This window comes from Pleurodeles waltl, chromosome 1_2 (assembly GCF_031143425.1).
Source record: "Pleurodeles waltl isolate 20211129_DDA chromosome 1_2, aPleWal1.hap1.20221129, whole genome shotgun sequence".
Taxonomy (NCBI): Eukaryota; Metazoa; Chordata; class Amphibia; order Caudata; family Salamandridae; genus Pleurodeles; species Pleurodeles waltl.
In genome coordinates this window covers 296047834-296069064 of record NC_090437.1, presented here as the reverse complement: position 1 = coordinate 296069064, position 21231 = coordinate 296047834, and the positions used below count along the sequence as shown (strand labels likewise).

At 47.2% G+C, this 21231-nt stretch overlaps 1 protein-coding gene and 1 long non-coding RNA gene across 2 annotated transcripts in view; one reads left to right on the top strand and one right to left on the bottom strand.

Moving 5' to 3' along the window:
• LOC138299809 (uncharacterized) overlaps positions 1 to 21231 on the bottom strand; it is a 282390-nt gene that overhangs the window by 28174 nt on the left and 232985 nt on the right. The gene's annotated exons all lie outside the window — the stretch shown is intronic.
• The window catches only part of LOC138299803 (alcohol dehydrogenase 1-like), a 204689-nt gene that overhangs the window by 105691 nt on the left and 77767 nt on the right, over positions 1 to 21231 (top strand). Inside the window, exons 4-6 of the mRNA XM_069238372.1 lie at positions 5725 to 5812; positions 5913 to 6132; positions 6269 to 6529. Coding sequence (XP_069094473.1) covers positions 5725 to 5812; positions 5913 to 6132; positions 6269 to 6529 — 569 coding nt within the window. The remainder of the gene's footprint in view (positions 1 to 5724; positions 5813 to 5912; positions 6133 to 6268; positions 6530 to 21231) is intronic.

Genomic DNA, 21231 nt, shown 5'->3' with positions numbered 1-21231 from the left:
GACCTTCATCTTACATTCAGGCGTGGAGCCCAGAAAAGCCAGATAGATTATATTTTGCTTGACATTCAGTTGTGGGGTCACATGGCTGATGTGAAGATTTTAGAACATGAGGAAAGTGATCATGAGCCACTGATCTTAGCAGTCAGAGGTTTATTACCTCTACTTGAAGCCCCTTGTCCTAAGATTTATGAACAACAGCTTGCACTGACAAACAACAGACGGAATGTCAAATGGGAATTTGTGAACACCGACTTAGGTTCCATGACAACTCTGTACAGCCTGTTGGCCGATCTAATGGAATGCATGTCCCTGCTTGTAGAAGATGGTGAAGGGCTCCTAATAGCCCATACACAATTATTTAATTCCCTAAAACACCTTTTTACTAAAGAGATTGCCAGTAAAGCAAAAAAGAAGTGTAGTGCAAGGTGGTTTAGTGCCGCATGCAGGGAAGCACAGCACAAACTACTTAGAGCTCTTAGAGGGGGTCAGTCAGAGTTTATAAGGCAAGCAAGGAAAGATTATAAACAGGCACTTAGCAGGACCCGCAGGGGTTGGGATGAGTCTAGATGGGTTTCCCTTCTGGAGTCTGCAAAAGCTAATGATACCTCGAGATTTTGGAAACTGGCGGCCGACACTAGCGGGGAACCTAGCCGTCTGCCTGGTGCCTCAATACTCCCCGTGGAGTGGACAAATCACTTTGGCCGATTATACTCAGGGCCTACAGATGTTACTACTGGGGAACTGAACCATATTATGTCCTCCGAGGCCCCCCCAATTAAATTCACTCTCGCAGAAACTAAGGCGGCAATTGTTTCACTGAAATGGGGAAAGGCCCCAGGTCTTGATAAAATTCCAGGTGACCTGTACAAGTCACACCCGGATATATGGGCCACATACTTGAATTTGGTTTCTAATGCAGTTGCTGCAGGAGCACCTGTTCCGAGCTCCTGGAAGGGAGCGGAGATAGTTCCTATTTTTAAAAAAGGCAGTCCCTCTGACCCTGCCAATTATCGTCCAATTTCCTTACTTGACAATTTTCAAAAAATATTTGCAAAGCAAATCCTGTCTCATCTTGAAGAATGGATCCTAGAAACTAATGCCATCTCTAATTTGCAAGCAGGGTTTAGGCCAGCAGTCAGTACCATAGATCAAGTTCTAAGATTTTTAACAATCAAATGGAAGACTGTGGAAGTAGGAGGGGGTAACCTGTTTGTGGTCTTCATTGATCTTAGAGCCGCATTCGATCTGGTCCCTAGGAACCAGCTATGGCTGACATTAGCCGATATGGGCATCCCCAATGGTCTTCTGAAACTTATGGTCCGATTACATGAGAATACCTATGCACAAAGTAGGAGTGGTAAGGACGGCGATTTAACCGATCCAGTCGCCATTGAAAGAGGAGTCAGACAGGGTTGTGTCTTAGCCCCTACCCTTTTCCTCCTATACAAAAATAATTCCATTAACTATCTAGCTAACTGTACCAACGATTCTCCTAAGTTGGCCGGGAATAAAGTGCCGTGCCTGCTCTATGCGGATGACACCATCCTGTTGGCCAAAACATCTATGGGAATCCAAAATTTGGTTAATCAGTTCTGTGTGTTTTGTAGAGATTATGGGCTGGATATTAATGCCAAGAAAACAAAACTTATGGTATACAGCACCTCGAATAAGAAGATAAAAGCAAACATTGCAATGGATTCAGTCCTTTTGGAGAGGGTAACGGAGTATGATTATCTGGGTATTAGATTATCAGATAAGGGTACTTGGGATGCAGCCATAAGAAAAGGGGCACTTATTATCAGCCAAAGGGGTGGAGTGCTAGAACGAAAGGCTAATACCGCAGCAAGCCCCCCTCTGATCCCTATTTCCGAAATTTATAAAGTCCAAATCCATGCTGCTGCCCTTTACCGAGCGGAACTATGGGGTTCATATAGACAATTGGATATTCTCCAAATCAAAGAAAACAATTTTTTTAGACACATATCTAGACTAGGGAAGGGCACACCATGATCCCTCTAAGATTAGACCTGGGTATAAATAGCATCAAAGATACAGCAAGTTTAAGGCCACTTCTATATTGGGTTCGATTATGGAAAACCGAAGAACTTGAGCTCTTCAGGACAGCAATTAAAGATCTTATACCACCTTCCCAGGGATGGGAAAAAGTTTGTTGGTTGAGGGAGATTAAATCAGCCTGGGTTAAGCTGAGCTTCCCCCATTATTGGGAGAATCCTGAGACAATCCCTGCTAACGCTAGATTGTTGATCAAAAAGCGATATTGGGGAACAATTCATGATGAGTTTTTTCACCGAAATGGGCTAGGTCGGCTGACAGATGATTTTCTGCAGGTCAAGCACGAACCCCGGCCCTAATTTTTTTGGGATCTCCCCATACCAGCACGTGCCCGAGCCCTATTCCTTCATTTCAGATATGGAACATTAGCAATCAACAGCTACACGGCCCGTTGGTCGATCAACAGTCCCATGTCTGATAAATGCATAAATTGCCACCTATGTAAGGAAACTCCTGAGCATGTTTTATTTTTCTGCCCCTTGTATAAATGCCCTCGAGGGAAGTGGATTATCCCTTTGTGCAAGGTACTGCATGATCGAACCACCGCTTATAGACTATGCAAATATGATACTTTTACGTTGATAGTAGGGTCTGTCTCCAAATTTTTGTCAGCAGCATGGTCAATTCGTAGCAGGACTATTTCAGATCCTAGTCTAATTACTGAGGAGAGGACCAGCAGTTTGTGGACGAGGATTTCAGACGATTAGGGCACCTAAACCTGATTATTTGTGCCGATTCACCTATGATATTAGATTTTATCCGTGTTTGCGTTTTTTACTGGGTTTTCTTACTTACCTGATTCTTAATAGGGTAGCGTATAGCTCCTTGTAAATAGTAAGATTATTTTCTTATGAATATTTTACTCAAGAACTGAGGTTAATTTTATGGCACCCTTTTAAATGTTTGGTTTTTATTCTTTTATAAATATGAAATATTTTATGGAGTACTGTGAACCACTGCTTATGTACAATTTGCTTTAGAACAGTTTTTATAGGTAATATTGGAAAAGATACAGTATACCATTTGTTTCTTTTTTAAATTGTCTTGGTAGATGGTATGCAATAACCTAGGAGCCATCAACTAAGGAGTATCATCTAACTTTTGGTTTGTTGGACAAGGAGTGTATTAATTGTATCTTTGTTTTTCTTTGGATGTATGGTTCGTTTCGATGCTTTTTAATGGTCTATTTCTAGACCGAATAAAAAAAATAAAAAATAAAAAAAGCCTACTACCATACTTACACCCATCCCTTGCCATAAAATTCTTCAATGGTCAGCATTTAATTCCCTATCTGTCCCATGCAGCAATATTTAGTGGTCTATGTTAAGTTTGAAATTGTATGAGAGATTTGCTCAGAATCACCGGATGTTTGGCTGTGAGTCTCGGTGTCAGCTCGAGCTGCCAACTTTGGAAATGGGGCACTATGTTTAATTCCACTGAGCTATACGGCTATATTAATTTTCCCCTTGCCTAAAAAATGAATGTAACCTTGTTTAATGTTACTAGTGCTCATTTAAAGTGCTCCATTGCCTTAAGAACAAGTTTGCAAAAAACAGACCATTTGTAGTTTTATATAGCACAAAGGCCCTGATCCTGAGTTACAGGCCCAAGAAGCAGGCGAGCACATATAATGAGGCTGAAGGCTTTTAACAACTGGTATAGCCCTAAGCAGAAGCACTGTAATGTTATTAGAACATTTTACTCACTGTGTCACCCTTTTTAATTTAGAACACTCTACCTTGGTAGCACATGCATTGAAATGTTGAAGCAGAAGGTCTATACTGGCCCTGAGTTACTTCGTGTTTTTTAACTGATCTCTCTACATTCCAATGTTCTAATCTTTTTTTTAATATTTTAATTACTTTTTCATTATAATACATATGTAACAACAGTAAAAACGACAAGGTCAAGCCACATAATCAGCAATCTAAAAGACGTTACACAGTTATGTTCACGGTATCCAGGCGGAGTCTCAATCAACACAAAGTTCACAGGGTCTATAAATAGTCGAGTGTCTGACCCTTACCTAAATGGCCCCCTTCTTTGTCTTGTCTCCGTGATGAGGATAGGCTAGGACTCATGTCGTAATGTCTTCCATCACTTCTAGCCTGTAGTATTCTCACCACCAACCCCACACTTTGCAGAAAATGTAACCTACCGCAGCAGGGGATGCCCTCGGAAATTGTTATAGTCATATAGGAGTCCATCCATCTTACCCATGAAACAAGAGTGGCTAAGTTCTTGTTGGTGGCACTGGACACTGGGGTGCCAAGGCGAGGGAATAAAATAGAAGCTGGGGGTATGGCATAGATGTTTATCTTACTGGGGAAACCGAAGGGACCCCAATAACCACTGACCCGAGGTTTGAGAGTTCGGTGATAATGGCGTCCTAGTAGTGTCTGGTAAGGAGGGTGAGGGGGGCTTTTCCAGAGTGTGTATATGAATGTCCCGGTTGCCTCACAGCAACATCAGCAGCGTGGTGTTGGTGCCCAACCCTATTTGTGTAATCTACGCGGTCATAATATACCCTGTGTAGAATTTTGCAAAGTATGAATCTGAGCCTCGACTTTATGGCTACTTCTTGCAGGTGCATCAAAGCAGCTTCCCAGTGTACATCTTCTATGTCGTTGAGATCTCAGTGCCTAGGGTGTCTGTCATGTTGTTGTTGATAGTGCGGTATATAATGGAGACCACCCCCTTCCCCAGCTTCTCCATGAGGACACAACCTTCCAGTGTAGCATAGTCCGGTACATCTCCCCTTAGGCCTGACAGGATGAGGGGATACACAGTTCCTTCAATACGCTCACCTGAAACGTATGGATAAGGTGAAACTCCTAATGCTGTTTGCATCCATGCAGTCATTCACCCTGCTGCAGTATATCCGCGAGCTTGGAGATGCCGATGGCATCCCAATGCTCAAAACCAGTCAATTTGGTAATCTGACGAAGCCAGCTGACTTCCCATAGGGGCATCTCTTTAGTGACTTTACGAGGCCACCCTGTGGCTTTCATGGTTTTATGCCAGGCCTCCAGACCAGCCCTAGTGACTTGCAGAAGGGACTGCATCCCCTTACTCCCGTATAGGTAGTGTAGATATTGCCTGGAAAGGCCCCAATTCTCATCCAGGTCATATGTGGGGTGGCCTTGACGTGCGTGGATCCGTTCATTAATGGCAATTAGGTGGGATGCCCAACAGTATCAATGTTCTAAACTTAATTATTGAACACACGTATGATATCAGAGTTAGTGCTTGGTTGTAATGTTTCAAAACCTGGCCACGTTAAACTATTACCAAATACTGGACATTGTGATCCTGAAAAATACCAGACTGCTTACCAGCTGCCACTTTAGTGCTTTTCTCCCTTCCCAGCAGCCTACCAATAGGAAGGGGGAGATCATTCTCTGGCAAGTTTGGACTTGTTTATTTATGAGAAGCTCCGCCTTCCAGATAGACAAGGCTGAGGAGTAAGGGAGATAAAGAGGTAACCGGATTCAGAAGGTCAAAAATATTTTGAAAATTTTACACTGAGTAACAATAGCATTATATTTCTTTATTGTTGTTTTGAATTGTTACTACTTCTTCTCTGTACTTCTCTCATTTACACTCTTATCTAAAAAAATGTAAATCCATTTTTTGCAATTGTTTCCAAAGGGGACAAAGTTATTCCACTCTTTATTCCGCAGTGTGGGGAGTGCAGCTGCTGCCAGAACCCTAAAAGCAACTTCTGTCTGAAGAGCGAGTACGTTTGACTTTTTTTTTTTTAAATATAAAAATAATTTAAAGCACGAAGGGTGATTGTAAAGTTTCTAAAAAATAAAATATGGGTGCTTGTTTTACAGCCTCGAAAAAGGTACTGGGCTAATGTCTGATGGGACTAGCAGGTTCACTTGCAAGGGCAAGTTGGTTTACCACTTCATAAGCACTAGTACCTTCACTGAGTACACTGTCGTGGACGAAATATCTGTGGCCAAAATCGATGACAATGCCCCACTCGATAAGGTCTGTCTGATAGGATGTGGATTTTCCACCGGATATGGTTCTGCCATCAATACCGCCCAGGTAATATCCCTTCGTTTTTAAAATATCCACCAATATTTCATTGTATGCCTCTAGAAAATACGAAACTGCAAATCTATTTTTTATAAAGCAATTCCTGGAAAATGTTAGCTAACAGTGTCTCATTGTGATTATGTAGGTGGAGCCTGGTTCTTCTTGTGCTGTGTTCGGTTTAGGAGGCGTTGGACTCTCAGTTGTTATTGGCTGTAAAACCGCGGGAGCGAAACGAATAATCGGGATAGACATCAATGCAGACAAGTTTGCGAAGGCTAAAGAATTAGGAGCCACTGAGTGTATCAATCCCAAAGACTACACCAAGCCTATCCATGAAGTGTTGAAGGAGATGACTGATGGCGGAGTGTATTATTCCTTCGAATGCGTTGGACATGTTCAAACTATGGTATGTACACATTCATACATACATAAATTAATAAATGTATTTATTTACAAAGCCCAGAATGCGACTGAAGGCATCTTGGTATTAGGAGGGGATGTGGTTAAAACGAGGAAAACTGCTTCAGCGACAGTCGTCGAGACAGCTGCTTTTAAAAGTTTTCTGAAATGCAGGCAGTTTTGGGAGGTTCTCTAAAGCAGAAGAAGGTCATTCCAGGTTTCAGGGCCAAGGTAAAATAAGGCTCGACCACCAATCCACGCACTACAGATGTGCTGAATGTGAAGTAGCAGCTTGAGAATAGAGCACAACGTGCATGTGGGGTGATGGACAGAAAAGTGACCACGAATGCAGGACTATTCAGTGCCGTGGAAGACTGCATAATGCACCGTACTTTGAACTTGACCTTCTGGTTCCAGGGGCAACATGCGGAGAAGAATAATAAACCATGGTCAAATTTCCTCAGGTGATAAATCTTCCTAACAGCAAGATTTTGCTCGAAATTTTCTTCAGAGCATAATCCAGAAGCCCTGGCTACTAGATATTTCAGTAGTGCATGCACACATGCCAAGAATCAGTTGGGAATGAATGCTAAACCTAATTGCTCTGAGGACTAAAAGAAAAACGAGTGATCCAAAGCAGAGTTGGTCTAGTTCTTAACCCCTTTGCTGCTAAGCATTCCCCTCCAACCGCTAAGCTCTTTGTTTTGCTTTTTTGGGGTAGTTCGCGCTTATGTGGACAAAAAGTTATGGGAGCATAAGATCTCCATGCCAAATTTGTGTACTTTTTTCCAACAGCCTGGGGACTCTAAAGGTGCACAGGGTTTGTGAATTCGACTGGAGGGTACTGAGAAATTAGCTAAGATACAACTACTTTTTGGGAAAAATGGTTTAAAAGAGATGCTTTCTTCTGCAACAGTTTATTTCACTGCTGATGGCATCAACAAAGGGTTTGTGTTGCTAACATCACCATCTTCCCAGCTTTCAGGAACAGGCAGACTGCCCATTTTCCTATTTTTTTTTTGTAACACAATGTCCTAGTAAAATGCCTAAACGGAGCAAAAAGCCAAATGTTGTGCTTTCAGTCCCCTTCCCGTTAGTGATAGAAATGGGAGTGGGACCGCCCCAGATAGCTATACATTTCTGAAAAGTAGACAAAATTCTTGAAATCAGCAAGGAGTCATTACTTTAAGGTTTTCCCAAAGAAAGCTGAAATACAAAAATATTCAGACACAAAGGGCTGTTTTTTCATCTGTAACTTATGTTTAAACTGTTACTGAGTTGCGAAGTATGGCAGATTTTCAAAAGCAACATATACAGAGCCAACTTCCTACATTATACTATCTCAAAGTGAGAGATAGCGTGCACAGAGTCCAAGGGTTCCCATTAGAGCATTAGAGGTTGATAGTGTGGTCGAGCAGTAGGCCTATCTATTATTGCCACTACCACAAATATTATTATCAGAGGGTAGTGCTAAATGCTTGTGTGTGCACAGCAAAGACTTGAGTGTGTGTTCCCATTTATTGCCTAACTCCAGGCCAATAGGTTTTTATGTAGAAAAATATTATTTTCTTCATTTATTTTAGAACCACAAAATTCAGATTTCAGGTAAATACATAAATTGTTAGGTACTTGGCATAGACAAATATAGAACCTTGACAAAACTGTGAATGAAAACAGTAGTGTACAAAAATGACAATAAGCTATTTTAAAAGTGGACACTGCAAAATTCAACAGTTCCTGGTGGAGGTAAGTACAGGTCAGTTTTTGAGGTAAGTAAAGCAATTACATGTTTGTTCTCGGGGGGGGGGACATAGGCAGCCCACTGTTGGGGGTTCAAGTCAACCCCAAACACCCAGCACCAGCAACACAGGGCCAGTCAGGTGCAGAGGTCAAAGAGGGGCCCAAATGACATTGGAACCAGAGCACCCCTAGTCTCCATAAGCGCCTGTCTGCTACCAGGTAAGTACCTGTGTCCTCGGGGAGCAGACCATGGGGGGTTTGTATAGCCCTTGGGGGGTCCCAAACAGGCACACAAAATACAACCGCTGTACACTGGTCCCGGCCGCCCCTGTGCCGCAAAGTAGGTGTCGGGTTTTGGGTTGGTTTCAATGGAGGGACCCGGGGGTCACTCTGGCGATGCAGGTAGGGCACAGGGGGGTTCTCAGGCCAGACACCAACTGGGCAAGGATGAGGCCGCCTGCTGGTCATTCCTGCACCAGTAGTTGCACCCACAGTCCCCAGACCCGAGAGGAACCAGTGCCTCTTCCAGGCATAGGGTTCTTTGTTACCAGGCAGTCGCGGTCAGGGGGAGCCTCTGGATTCTCTCTGCAGGCGTCGCAGTGGGGGTGCAGGGAGGTCGTCTCAGGGTGGCCACATTGTGGGAGTCACCTGGGGGCCCTCACTGCAGTGTTGGTTTCTCTGGACACGAGCCAGGGGCGTCGGGTGCAGAGTTTTGGGGACTAGCACTTCAGAGGTGAAGTGGGAGTCCCTTCAAAAATAGTTTCTTCTTGGATGTTTGGACAGAGCCGCTGTCCACGGGAGTTTCTTGGTCCTTTTCAGTTGCAGGGCAGTCCTCTGAGTTGGCAGAGGTTGCTGGGCCTGCAGGATGCGTCGCCGGTGCAGGTTCTTTGAATCAGGAGACAGGCCGGTAGGGCTGGGGCAGAACCAGTTGTCGTCTTCCTGCTTCTCTGCGGGGTTTTCAGGTCAGCAGTCCTTCTTCTTCTTTAGGTCATCAGGAAATCTGTTTTCCTGTGTTCAGGGTTGCCCTTAAATACTGAATTTAGGGGTGTGTTTAGGGCTGGCGTGCAGTAGCCAATGGCTACTGTCCCTGAGGGTGGCTCCACCATCCTTGTGCCTCCTCCCTTTGGGGAGGGGGGCACATCCCTAATCCTATTGGGGGAAATCCTCCAAAGCAAGATGGAGGATTTTCTAAGGAAGGGGTCACCTCAGCTCAGGACACTTGAGGGCTGTCCTGGCTGGAGGGTGACTCCTCCTTGTTTTTCTCATTATCTCCTCCGGAATTGCCGCCAAAAGTTGTGGCTGTGTCTGGGGGCGGGCATCTCCACTAGCTGGAGTGCCCTGGGGCATTTAATACCTGGCGGTGAGCCTCAAAGGCTCAAGCCTGGTGTTACCGGTTCCTGTAGATGGAGGTGTGAAACACCTCCACAAAGGACAGGCTGTGCAATCTGTGGTCAGAAACAAAAAGCCACTCACCCCATGTGGCCAGAAACCTGTCTGGATGTGGCAGGCTGGCAGAAACTGGTCAGCCTAACACTAGCAGTTGGGCTGGCATGCAGGGGGCATCTCTAAGATGCCCTCTATGTGTGTTTCTCAATAATACCACAATGGCATGAGTGTGGATTTATTGTGCTGAGAAGTTTGATACCAAACTTCCCAGTATTCAGTGTAGCCATTATGGAACTGTGGAGTTCGTGTTTGACAAACTCCCAGATCATATACTCTTTATGGATACCCTGCACTTACAATGTCTAAAAAATGGTGTAGCTGCATGAGCAAAATGCTCTTACAGTGTCTATGCCCTCACCTGTGGTATAGTGCACCCTGCCTTAGGGATGTAAGACCTGCTAGAGGGGTGACTTAACTATGCCACAGGCAGTGTGAGGTTGTTATGACACTGTAAGTCGACATGGCACTCCCCTCAGTCATTTTCTCCCCACCCGCACACACAAGCTGTGAAGCAGTGTGCATGTGCTGAGTGAGGGGTCCCCAGGGTGGCATAAGACATGCTGCAGCCCTTAGAGACCTTCCCTGGCATCAGGGCCCTTGGTACCAGGGGTACCAGTTACAAGGGACTTACCTGAGTTCCAAGGTTGTGCCAATTGTGGAGACAAAAGTACAGTTTCGGGAAAGAACACTGGTGCTGGGGCCTGGTCAGCAGGGTCCCAGCACACTTTCAAATCATAACTTAGCATCAGCAAAGGCAAACAGTTAGGGGGTAACCATGCCAAGGAGGCATTTCCTCACACCTGGCTGCCAACATAACATGGCATTTGCCCTTCCACCCGAAGTCTGCAGTCAACTGTTGCCGCTCAATCTCCACGCATGAAGGCGGAGGTTGGACAGGTTTGGGTGGAGGACCGTCCCCTGCTGCTGCGACAGAAGATCCGCCCGAAGAGGCAGTCTGAGTGGAGTATCAATGGGCATGCTCAGTAGCTCGGGATACCACACTCTTCAAGCCCAGTCCGGAGCCACCAAGATAACTTGCGCCCAGTCGCTCTCGATCTTCTTGATAACTCTGGGCAGAAGAGGGATAGGCGGGAAGGCGTAAAGGAGGCCAGAATTTCACTCAAGACGAAAAGCATCTCCGAGCGAGTGCCGCCTTGGAAACTCCAACACGCAAAATAGCTGACATTGGGCATTCTCTGCGGAGGCGAACAGATCTAACCAAGGCTCTCCCCACTTGAGAAAGAGACCTTGCGCCACCTCCGGATGGAGACGCCATTCGTGATCGACAGTGCATCGGCAGCTGAGTTCGTCTGCTCTGGCGTTGAGAGAGCCCGCCAGATGTTGAACCATTAGGGTAATGCCCTGATGTTCCAGCCATGTCCAGAGGTGTAGTGCCTCCTGACATAGGGTCCAGGACCCTACCCCGCCTTGCCTGTTGGAGTACCACATGGCGGTAGTGTTGTCCGTGAACACCTGCACCACTTTCCCTTTGAGAGAGGGAAAGAATGCTTTCAACGCAAGCCTGATCGCCTGGAGCTCCAGCATATTTTTGTGGAGTCCCGACTCTGCCGGAGACCAGAGGCCTCTGATCTCCGCCTCTCCCACGTGGCTGCCCCAACCCAGAAGTGACGCATCTGTCACTATTGAGAGCTCTGGTTGGGGAAGGGAGAGGGATCTGCCATTGACCCAATTGGGATTCGAAAGCCACCACTGCAGGTCTTTCGCAGTCCCCTCCGAGATCTGGACCATGTCGGAGAGATTCTCCTGATGCTGCGCCCACTGGAATTTCATGTCCCACTGCAGAGCCCGCATATGTCACCTGGCATGTGTTACTAGCAGGATGCAGGAGGCCAAGAGGCCCAGCAGCCTCAGAGTCTGTCTCACCGAAACCCAAGACCAAGGCTGAAAGATCGGAATCATAGCCTGAATGTCTTGGACTCGCTTTTGGGGAGATTAAGCCGGAAACCGCACTGTGTCCAGAACTGCCCCGATAAAAGTCTGAGAGGGACTCAGGTGTGACTTCAGCACGTTGATAGTGAACCCCAGCTGGTGCAGGAGGTCCGCCGTAGTCTGGAGGTGTGAGACCACTGTCTGGGGCGAAGGCGCCTTCAACAGCCAGTCGTCTAGGTAGGGGAAGACTGAGACCCCTAACCTGCGCAGATGAGCTGCAACCACCGCCATCACTTACATGAACACCCGAGGGGCACTGGTAAGGCCGAAAGGGAGCACGGTAAACTGAAAGTGCTTGTGACCTACCACGAATCGTAGGTAACGTCTGTGGGCAGGCAGGATGGGGATGTGGAAATAAGCGTCCTGCAAGTCCAACGCTACCATCCAGTCTTCTGGGTCTAACCTGAGCCGGTGTGAGCATTTTGAACTTCCCCTTCTTGAGGAAGTAGTTCAGGTCCCGAAGATCTAGGATAGGGCGCAAGCCTTTGTCCTTCTTTGATATCAGAAAGTAGTGGAAATAACAACCATGACCTACTTCTGGCACAGGGACCCTTTCTATAGCTCCCTTGGCCAAGAGAGCCGCGACTTCCTGGCGGAGAAGCACCAAATGATCCTCTGAAAGGAGATGGAAGGATGGTGGCATGTGTGGTGGTGCCGATTCGAAAGGGAGGGAGTAGCCCTTCCGAATTATTTGCAAAACCCACCCGTCCGTGGTGATATGTTCCCAGTGGGGCAGATGATGGCGGATTCTGCCTCCTACTGGGCGGGAGTGGGGGGACAGACTAGGAAGGTTTGGAGGCTGCTGAGGGGGCAGGGGTGGACTGGACAGACCTCTGGTTCCCTGTCCCACAACCTCGTGGGATTCTGCGCCCCAGGCCACGCATAGGCTGTCCAGCGTGCATGGCCCGGTAGCTGGGTTGAGGATGCGACATGGCGCCCCTTCCGTGGCCACGAAAGGGATGAAAAGTGGACTGTTGGGGGCGTGTGGCGGCAGAAAGGCCAAGGGACCGAGCTATAGCCCTGGACTCCTTGAACCTCTCTGAAGAGACGGGTGCCATCAAAGCAGACTCGGTTTGGAGACAAAGGGCATGTCCATGAGTGACTGTTGGACATCCCCCGAAAAAACAGAAGTACGTAACCAGGCATGGCGCCTCAAGGCCACTGTGGTAGCAACCAATCTGCCCAGAGAGTCGGTCGTATCCAGCCCACAACAGATGGTAAACTTTCCCAAGCAGTCAAAGACGGGAGAGACGCGGCAGACGATAGCACGGGCCTCCTACAGTATCTGCAGCAGGACTTGCGCAACCGTATCCCACAGGGAATGGGAATAACGGCCCAAAAGACATGCGGTGTTCACAGACCGCAGCGCGAGGCTGGAGAAAGAAAACACCTTCTTACCAAACTGTTCCAGCCTTTTGGATTCCCTATCCGGGGGTGCGGGAGGGAACACGCCAGAAGAGGACGCCTGGATAACAAGACTCTCAGGCGTAGGATTTTGGGACAGGAACTTCGGTTCGTTCAGCGCAGGCCGATGGCGGCGAGCGATCTTCCTGTTCACAGGAGCCCCTGTGTTGGGTTTGGACCACGTACCCAAAAGGACGTCAGTGAGGGCTTCATTAAATGGAAGAAGGGGTTCAGAAGTAGAAGCCCCAGGCTGAAGCACCTCCATCAGGAGGTTAGACCTGACTTCGACAGTAGGTAGCTCAAGGCCAAGGACCTCAGCCTCCCTACTAACCACCATACCATAGGTAGCTCCCTCCGCCGTAGCCACGGTAGGAGGAGACAGCATGCCAGAGTCAGGAGAAGTATCAAGACCACTGGCTTCGCCCAAGTCCTGTACCCAGTCCATAGTAGGGTCATCCTGGTATTCATAAGGGTCCAGGGACCCCTCCTATTCGTACCCATAGGAAAATGGATCAGAATCTGACCTCGGGCGAATAGGGCCCACCAAAGCCGAAGTCGGCTGATGCCGCTCCGACTCTGAGTCGTCGGGGATGAGAATGGGGTCGACATCGATAGTGGGCACTGCCGACGTCGAGAGCGTCGCTGAACAACCCGGCGCCGGGGAAGGTATCGACTGAGCGAACGGCGTCGGGGCGGATCCACGCACGGATCTGGAGGCGACCTCGGTGGCCGGGCCCGAAGCCGCCGGCGTGGAACCCGAAGGCCCCTCGGCCAAGCCCCTTGGGCCCGGAAGCTCCGTATCGGGGTAGGCACGCCCAAAGATGAGGCGCATGGCCTCGTAAAACTCTGAGTTGGGCGGGGGTCGCTCCGGCTCCGGGATACTCGGGGAAGCGCGGAGCCGACCCAGGTGTAGGCTCCGAGGACGGAGGCCTACTTCGTTGACGCTCGTCCCACGTCGCGTCGGCCGAGCAACGGGGTTAAGTCGGACAGCGATGGGACTTCTTCAACGACTTCTTTTTCTTACCGTGACCCCGACAATTTAGATGACGATGAGTGGTGATGGCTCTGCGACCGATCTCGAGACCTTCCTCTCAAGGGAGATCGGGACTTACGCGGAGTCGAGTGCCTGCATCAGCTTTAGGGACCGCTCCCTCAAAGCCTTCGGATGCATTGCCCGGCACTCGGAGCACGACTTCGGGTCGTGGTCGCGCTCGAGGCCCCACAGACAGACACGATGAGGGTCCATCACCAACATCATGCGGTGACAGTCCTCTCAGGACTTGAACCCGGTCTTCGGGGATATCCTGGACGCACCAAGTTTGCACCAAAAAAGTCAACAAAACGGTTGAATTCGGCCAAAAAATAGCAGAGGGTAGCTCTCTCTCGGATTAGTGCGTGGCGCAGAAAGAAAAGAACTGATGTCACTGCGCGAGGGCGCTGTCTATGTACTACTCCCGACGTCATCACGGCGACCACAACGCCTACGGAGTCGACCGACGCCACCTACCGACGCGCAAGGGTATTGCTCGAAGAAAAAATCTCCGGATCCAGTCTGACACCTGGGGAAAATTCTAAAGTAAGGAATCTGCAACTAAAAGTCTCAGATTAATATCTGATAAAGACAATCAGAGGCATTGGGAATAGGCCTCTTACAAGCCACAAAAGATGCTTTGGGAATTTACTTTTATTTTGCCTTTGGATCAGTGAATGGAAAATACTTATGGATTTACGTCACAACTAGCTACAAAATGACTAGTCAATGCAATCATCACAGACCCACGTGCATGGAAAAACCTATACATGTTATGGATTGCGCATGTGGAAGCCATCAAAATGAATATATTACCTAGGTTATTAAGTGTATTCCAGGCCCTCCTGGCAAGGATTCCAGAAGTGAATCTCAGGGAAATGCACAGATCAGTAGAACCCTTTATATGGCTTGGAAAAAGAACTAGACTGCCTCCAACAGTCAGTCTTGCTGTCACACAGATGCTCAGGTGGCTTACTAATGCTACACACCTCTACCAGACATGAGGCAGAAGGGGACTGAGTTTTCTTTGAGTGGTCACTATAGGATATAGAAGGACACTAGATCCACATGGATGCAACAGTGGTGGGATTGAACCTTAGCCAACCATGGTATTGGCTTGGTGTCCAAGACCTGCAGCGTGCTATGTTTCTGAAATCCAGAGACTCACGATGGGCATATGGGATGCTGTGGTCAAAAGGAAACTTCTGTTTTCTCCACAATGGTCTGTAAGGGCAGGGGAAGTATGTATGAACTTCACGCCGGGTAGCTCAGGGCAAGGGACGGGGAGGAGGTCTAAGGACAGCTGCTGGATGCTTAGGGATTGGTTTGATAAAGCAGGCATAAAGTAATGGCAGCTGTGACACTGGGCATTATATCTGGAGATCGAAATGATGACTATTAGATCGCTCAGTTATTGGGGAAATCTGCTTCTGGGGAAGTTTAACTGGGAACACTTATTTCTAGCAGGGTCAATGGTCCTACAAGAAGTGGCAAAATATCTTGAAGAGGGAGATTCCAACCAAAAAATGGCAGAAACTTTTACATGTAACTGGTATGTCCACTCAGAGTGTCAGAAATGGACAGTCCCACATACGTATATGACATTGATCCAGCACTGGGCCCGATTTCTGAACTTCGGGGTCAGATGAATTTTTCTTCTCTGTTCCAAGGGATGAGGAGACAATGCATCAAATTAGTTTCAGTGTAAGTCGATGGTCACACATTCAATTACAGAGATCAACTGAAATAAAGCCCTTTTATATGTAAGTTTGACTTTAAGACTCATATATTATGATTTTAGAGACTCATAGTTCAATGTACAGAATAAACAGAGGAGAAACAAAATGAGGCACAACATGTAATTTATCTACCATCTGATGCACTATTTTCAGAATTGAGTTTGAATCCAAGTTTTCCTGCATAACCATCATATCTAAAATTCAAACTATGCTAATATCTATGGGTTCATTAAAGTAGTCAGCATGTCAGAACTTCTGTAGAAGTTTCCATCAAGAGAGGTATAGAAATTTAAATTCAAGGGATGTAACTCAGTGAGGTCTGCTCTCAGTTAAACGTACAAGTTACCAGATATATTGTTACCGAAGGTAAGTAGAGACATATTCTAGTTACAGATTCCTTACCTTAGAATTTCCCCAGGTGTCAGACTGGATCCGGAGAATTGTCCTACAAGCAGTACCACGTCGTTGGAGTCGTGGTCACCGCAATGATGTCACGCTCGTATATAGGCGCCACCCCGTTGCGCTGACGTCAGTTTCTTTTCACGACTTTCCATGCCAGTAGCGCAGAGCCATGAAGAAGACTGAGAATGGTGCGTCAAAACTAGGGCCATTAGAGGGAAGTACCTGTCCCTAGAAATCAGTTCGCAGTGCAGGGAGGATGGGTGGGTCGGGAAGGAATCCGAAACTAGAATATGTCTCTATCAGATGTACAAGTTACTTTTCTTCGGTAACAAAATATCTGGTAGAGACTTCTAGTTGCAGATTCCTTACCTTAGACTAGATACCCAAGCAATACCATCCCTGGTGGTGGGCTGCAAACTAAAATCCCTCCAAAATGTCTTGCAGGACCGAACGGCCAAAATAGCCGTCCCTGTGGACCCGACTATCCAGGCAGTAATGCTTGGTGAACATATGTAAGGATGCCCACGTTGCAGCCTGGCAGATATGCAGGACTGGAACTCCTCATGCTAACGCTGTGGTAGCAGCAGTTGCTCTGGTTGAATGAGTGCGCCAACCCTCAGTTGCTTTTTCGCCAAAACGTAGCACATCTTGGTGCACAACAGGACCATCTCGTGATGGGTAGTCCTCTGCATCATCTTCCCTTTCTTCGCACCCACATATCCCACAAAGAGTCGATCATCCAACCGGAAATCTTTGGTACGATCTAGGTGGAATGCCAACGTTCTTTTTGTATCCAGACGGTGGAGTCTCTCCTCTTCGTGAGAGGGATGTGGGGTTGTGTAAAAAGTAGATGTAGGAAGCTGTGCACACTATCTTTTTTACATAGTATGTACAGAGCCATAGAGTGCAGGGGTTCCCCAGAGGCTTGACAGAGATTTAGTATTATCTATTATTGCCTCTAACTGTGGTAGTGTTGTCGAGCAGTTAGGCTTATCAGAGGGTAGTGTTAAGCATTTGTTGTACACACACAAGCAATACGTGAAAACACACACTCAATGACTTATACACATCCCTAGCAAAAAAATAATATTTTTCTATATAAAAACCTATTGGTCTGGAGTTAAGTCCCTGTAAGCATCTCTTTTGAATTTTAAATCCTAAAAGTAGTTTTTAGTCCCTAAAAAGTAATCCCAGCTTTAGAGATATCATTATGTCATCTGAGCCATTCAATATGTGAGGTTGAGCTAAGGTCCCTCTGTAAGCTAAGAAAGATTTAAACCGCCAAGAGCTCCTGGAGCTTGACTTTGGTAGGGTTGGACCAGAGTACACCAGGGATCACCTTGTTGAGGAGGAAGAACTCCATTCAGTCAGGCAAGATATTAGACATGAGGAGGATGAACTCCCCTCTCGTCACCTAACTAGGGAGACCAGGGTCCTCAGACCCCTTTCTCCAAGGATAGAACACACTGGTTCTTCCACATGGGAGTCTGGTTCCTTTGTGAACTCTGAGGGCAGTCTTAATGAGGAGGACATCCTTTTAGCAAGGATGGCCAATAGATTAGCGTTAGAGAAGCAACTCCTGGCTATAGAACTGGAGAGAGCAGAAATGGGCTTAGCGCCCAGTCATGGTGGCAGCAACATAAATAGGGTCAGAGAGAATATTGACATCCTAAAAATCCCCAAAGGGATTGTTTCAGAATATGAAGAAGGTGATGACATCACCAAATGGTTCATAGCTTTTGAGAGGGCTTGTGCAACCAAAAAGTTAGATCTCACTGGGAGCTCTCCTTTGTGAGGAGTCTGTTTATCCCTACACTTACCAGTGAACAGTTCTATGGTAAGGATGCAGAATCCAATGACCTCAAAGGCTACCCTGATTGAGGGATTTGGATTCTCCACTGAGGAGTACAGAAGTAGGTTCAGGGGGGCTCACAAAAACTTGAGCCAGTCCTGGGTTGATTTTGTTGACTACTCAGTGAAAACACTAGATGGTTGGATACCTGGCAGTGGAGAGCATGACTATGACAGGCTGTATAATTTATTTATGAAAGAACATCTGTTAAGTAACTGCTTCAATGACAAGTTGCATCACCATCTGGTAGAACTAGGTCCAATTTATCTCCAAGAATTGGGAAGGAAGGCACACCACTGGGTCAAGACAAGGGTGACCAAGACTTCCACAGGGGGTAACCAAAAGAAAGGGGTCACCAAGCCTCCCACGGGGATGGTGGTGAGACACCCAAGGACAAAAATAAAAGGCTCAGGGCCCACCCTCCTGGGCAGGTTTTTGGGGCCCATGAGAAGACTCTTTCACAGTCAACAAATGGGTACAAGGGTAAAACCTTTGATCCCAAGAAGGCCTGGTGTCACAACTTGGGACAGACTTGTCTCCAGTTTGGTGTCCATGCTGTCTAAAGAAAAGTCCCACAAATTCTACTCCAGTTAGCACTGGAATAGCCAGTCTCCAGTTGGGATTCCTTTACACTGAGGCAAGAGAACTCAAACCTGGTGCCACTAGGAAAGTGGTAGTGCCTCAGGAGTTTAGAGAGTTCATCCTCACATTGACCCATTACATACCCCAGCTGGGCATTTGGGCCAAACCAAGCCATGGGACAGATTAGTGAACCATTTCTATTGGCACAGTATGTCCCAGAAAGTAAGGGAGTTTTGTAGCTCCTGTGTCACCTGTCAAGAAAGTGGCAAGACAGGTGGCCATCCAAAGCCCCCCCCCCCCATTCGACTTCCAGTAGTGGGGGTCCCGTTTGAAAGGGTTGGTGTGGACATTGTGGGTCCACTTGAACCTCCCACAGCCTCAGGGAACCAATACACACTGGTTGTAGTGGATCATGCTACCAGATACCCTGAAGCAATTCCCCTTAGGGTCTTGGCTACTGCAGGGCAGTAGTTGACCTAACAGGTATTTCTACCAGAGTGGGCTTCCCTAAAGAGGTGGATTCTGACTGAGGTACCAACTTCATGTCATTCCACATGTGTTTGATAGGGTGTGGTGAACTTATAAGTCAGCCCACACTCAGCCTACCTCATCCACAAACCGATGGTCTTGTGGAAAGGTTTAACAAGACATTGAAGGGCATGATCATGGGACTCCCTGAAAAATTCAAAAGGAGATGGGATGTCCTCCTGCCACGCTTGCTTTTCGCCTACAAAGAGGTGCCATAGAAGGGAGTAGGGTTTTTCCCCTTTGAGCTTCAATTTGGCCATCCTGTAAGGGGACCACTGGCACTTGTTAAAGAAAGCTGGGAGAGACCTCCCATAAGCCTAAACAAGATGTGGTGGACTATGAGTTTGGCCTCCGCTCAAGGAAAAGACATCCAAAAACCTTGAGGCCAGCCAACAACTCCAGAAGTTGTGGTATGACCGAAAGGCTGCAATGGTTGAATTCCAACCAGGGCAGAACGTCTGGGTTCTGGAGCCTGTGACTCCCAGGGCACTTAAGCTCTGTAATAAGGGCTACTGTCCTTAAGGTGGTTAACATTGATCACCCTCCTCTGGTGGTCCTGGACACTAGCAGGACACCCAAAAGTGACCTGATTCTTTTTCTCAAGAACTGGTTGATAGGGCAGATATAACCATGCTGATGGTTACTGATGAGGATCAGGAAGCAGAGAGTGAACCACTCCCTGACCACTCCATCTTTAGGGTCAGTTGAGAGGAGATGGGACAGTAGGTCTATTCAGACACCCTCTCTGCCCAACAGCAGGCTGACTGTAGGCAAGTCCTGCAGCAGTATGCTGAGCTCTTCTCTTTGATCCCTGATCAGAAACACCTGTGTACCCATGATGTGGGCATAGGAGACAGTTTGACCAAGTCAAAGTGAGCATCAGACTACCAGTCAAAAACAAAATATACAGAGAAAGTGGAAGTCCAGAAGATGCTGGAACTGGGAGTGATTGACAGTCCCTGGGCTAGCCCAGAGTGCTCTGTGGTCTTGGTCCCCAAACCTCATACCAAAGATGGAAAGAGAGAGATGAGGTTTTGTGTGGACTACAGAGGGCTCAATTCTGTCACCAAGACAGATGATCACCCCATACCAAGAGCAGATTACTGATTGGCTGCACCTAATTTGTCAAATTCTTAAGTACCTTTGACTTGACAGCAGGGCACTGACAAATAAAAATGGCACCTGGTGCAAAAGTGAAAACAGCATTCTCTGCACCTGATGGGCACTACCAGTTTACTCTGATGCCTTTTGGCTTAAAGAATACCCCTGCCACATTCCAAAGATTGGTGAATCAAGTACTTGCTGGTTTGGAGTGTTTTAGTGCAGCATATCTAGATGATATTGCTGTCTTTAGTTCCAAATGATGGGACCACCTGTTCCACCTGGGGAAGGTTGTGCAGGCCCTGCAAGCAGCAGGCCTCTCTATCAAAGCATCTAAATGCCAGATAGGGCAGGGTACAGTGGTTTACTTGGCTGCACTTGGCCTCCACCTACAAGGTGTGTCCCATTACAACCCAAGATCCAGACAATTCTGGACTGGGAAGCTCCAAAAACCCAGACTCAAGTCAGAACATTCCTTGGCCGGACTGGATACTACAGGAGGTTTATGAAGGGATATGGATCCATAGTGACTCACATCACAGAACTCACCTCCACAAAGATGCCCAAGAAGGTTAACTGGACCTTAGCTTCTTTTAGGGTGTCTAAGGCCTTTTGGCAGTCTATGTGTTCAGCACCAGTTCTAAAAGCTCCAGATTATTCTTAGCACTTCATTGTGCAGAGGCCTCTGAACATGAGATAAGAGAAGTCCTGTCCCAAACCAATGATGATGGCCTTGCCTAGCCTATTGCTTTTATTAGCATGACGTTACTCCCCAGAAAGCAGCGCTGGAGTGCCATTGAGAGGGAGGCCTTTGCTGTGGTTTGGTCACTGAAAAAGCTGAGACCATTCTTGTTTGAACAATAAAGTGAGCACCAAACTGACCACTGACCTCTCAGATGGCTCATGCAAAGGAAAGGAGAGAACCCAAGATTTTT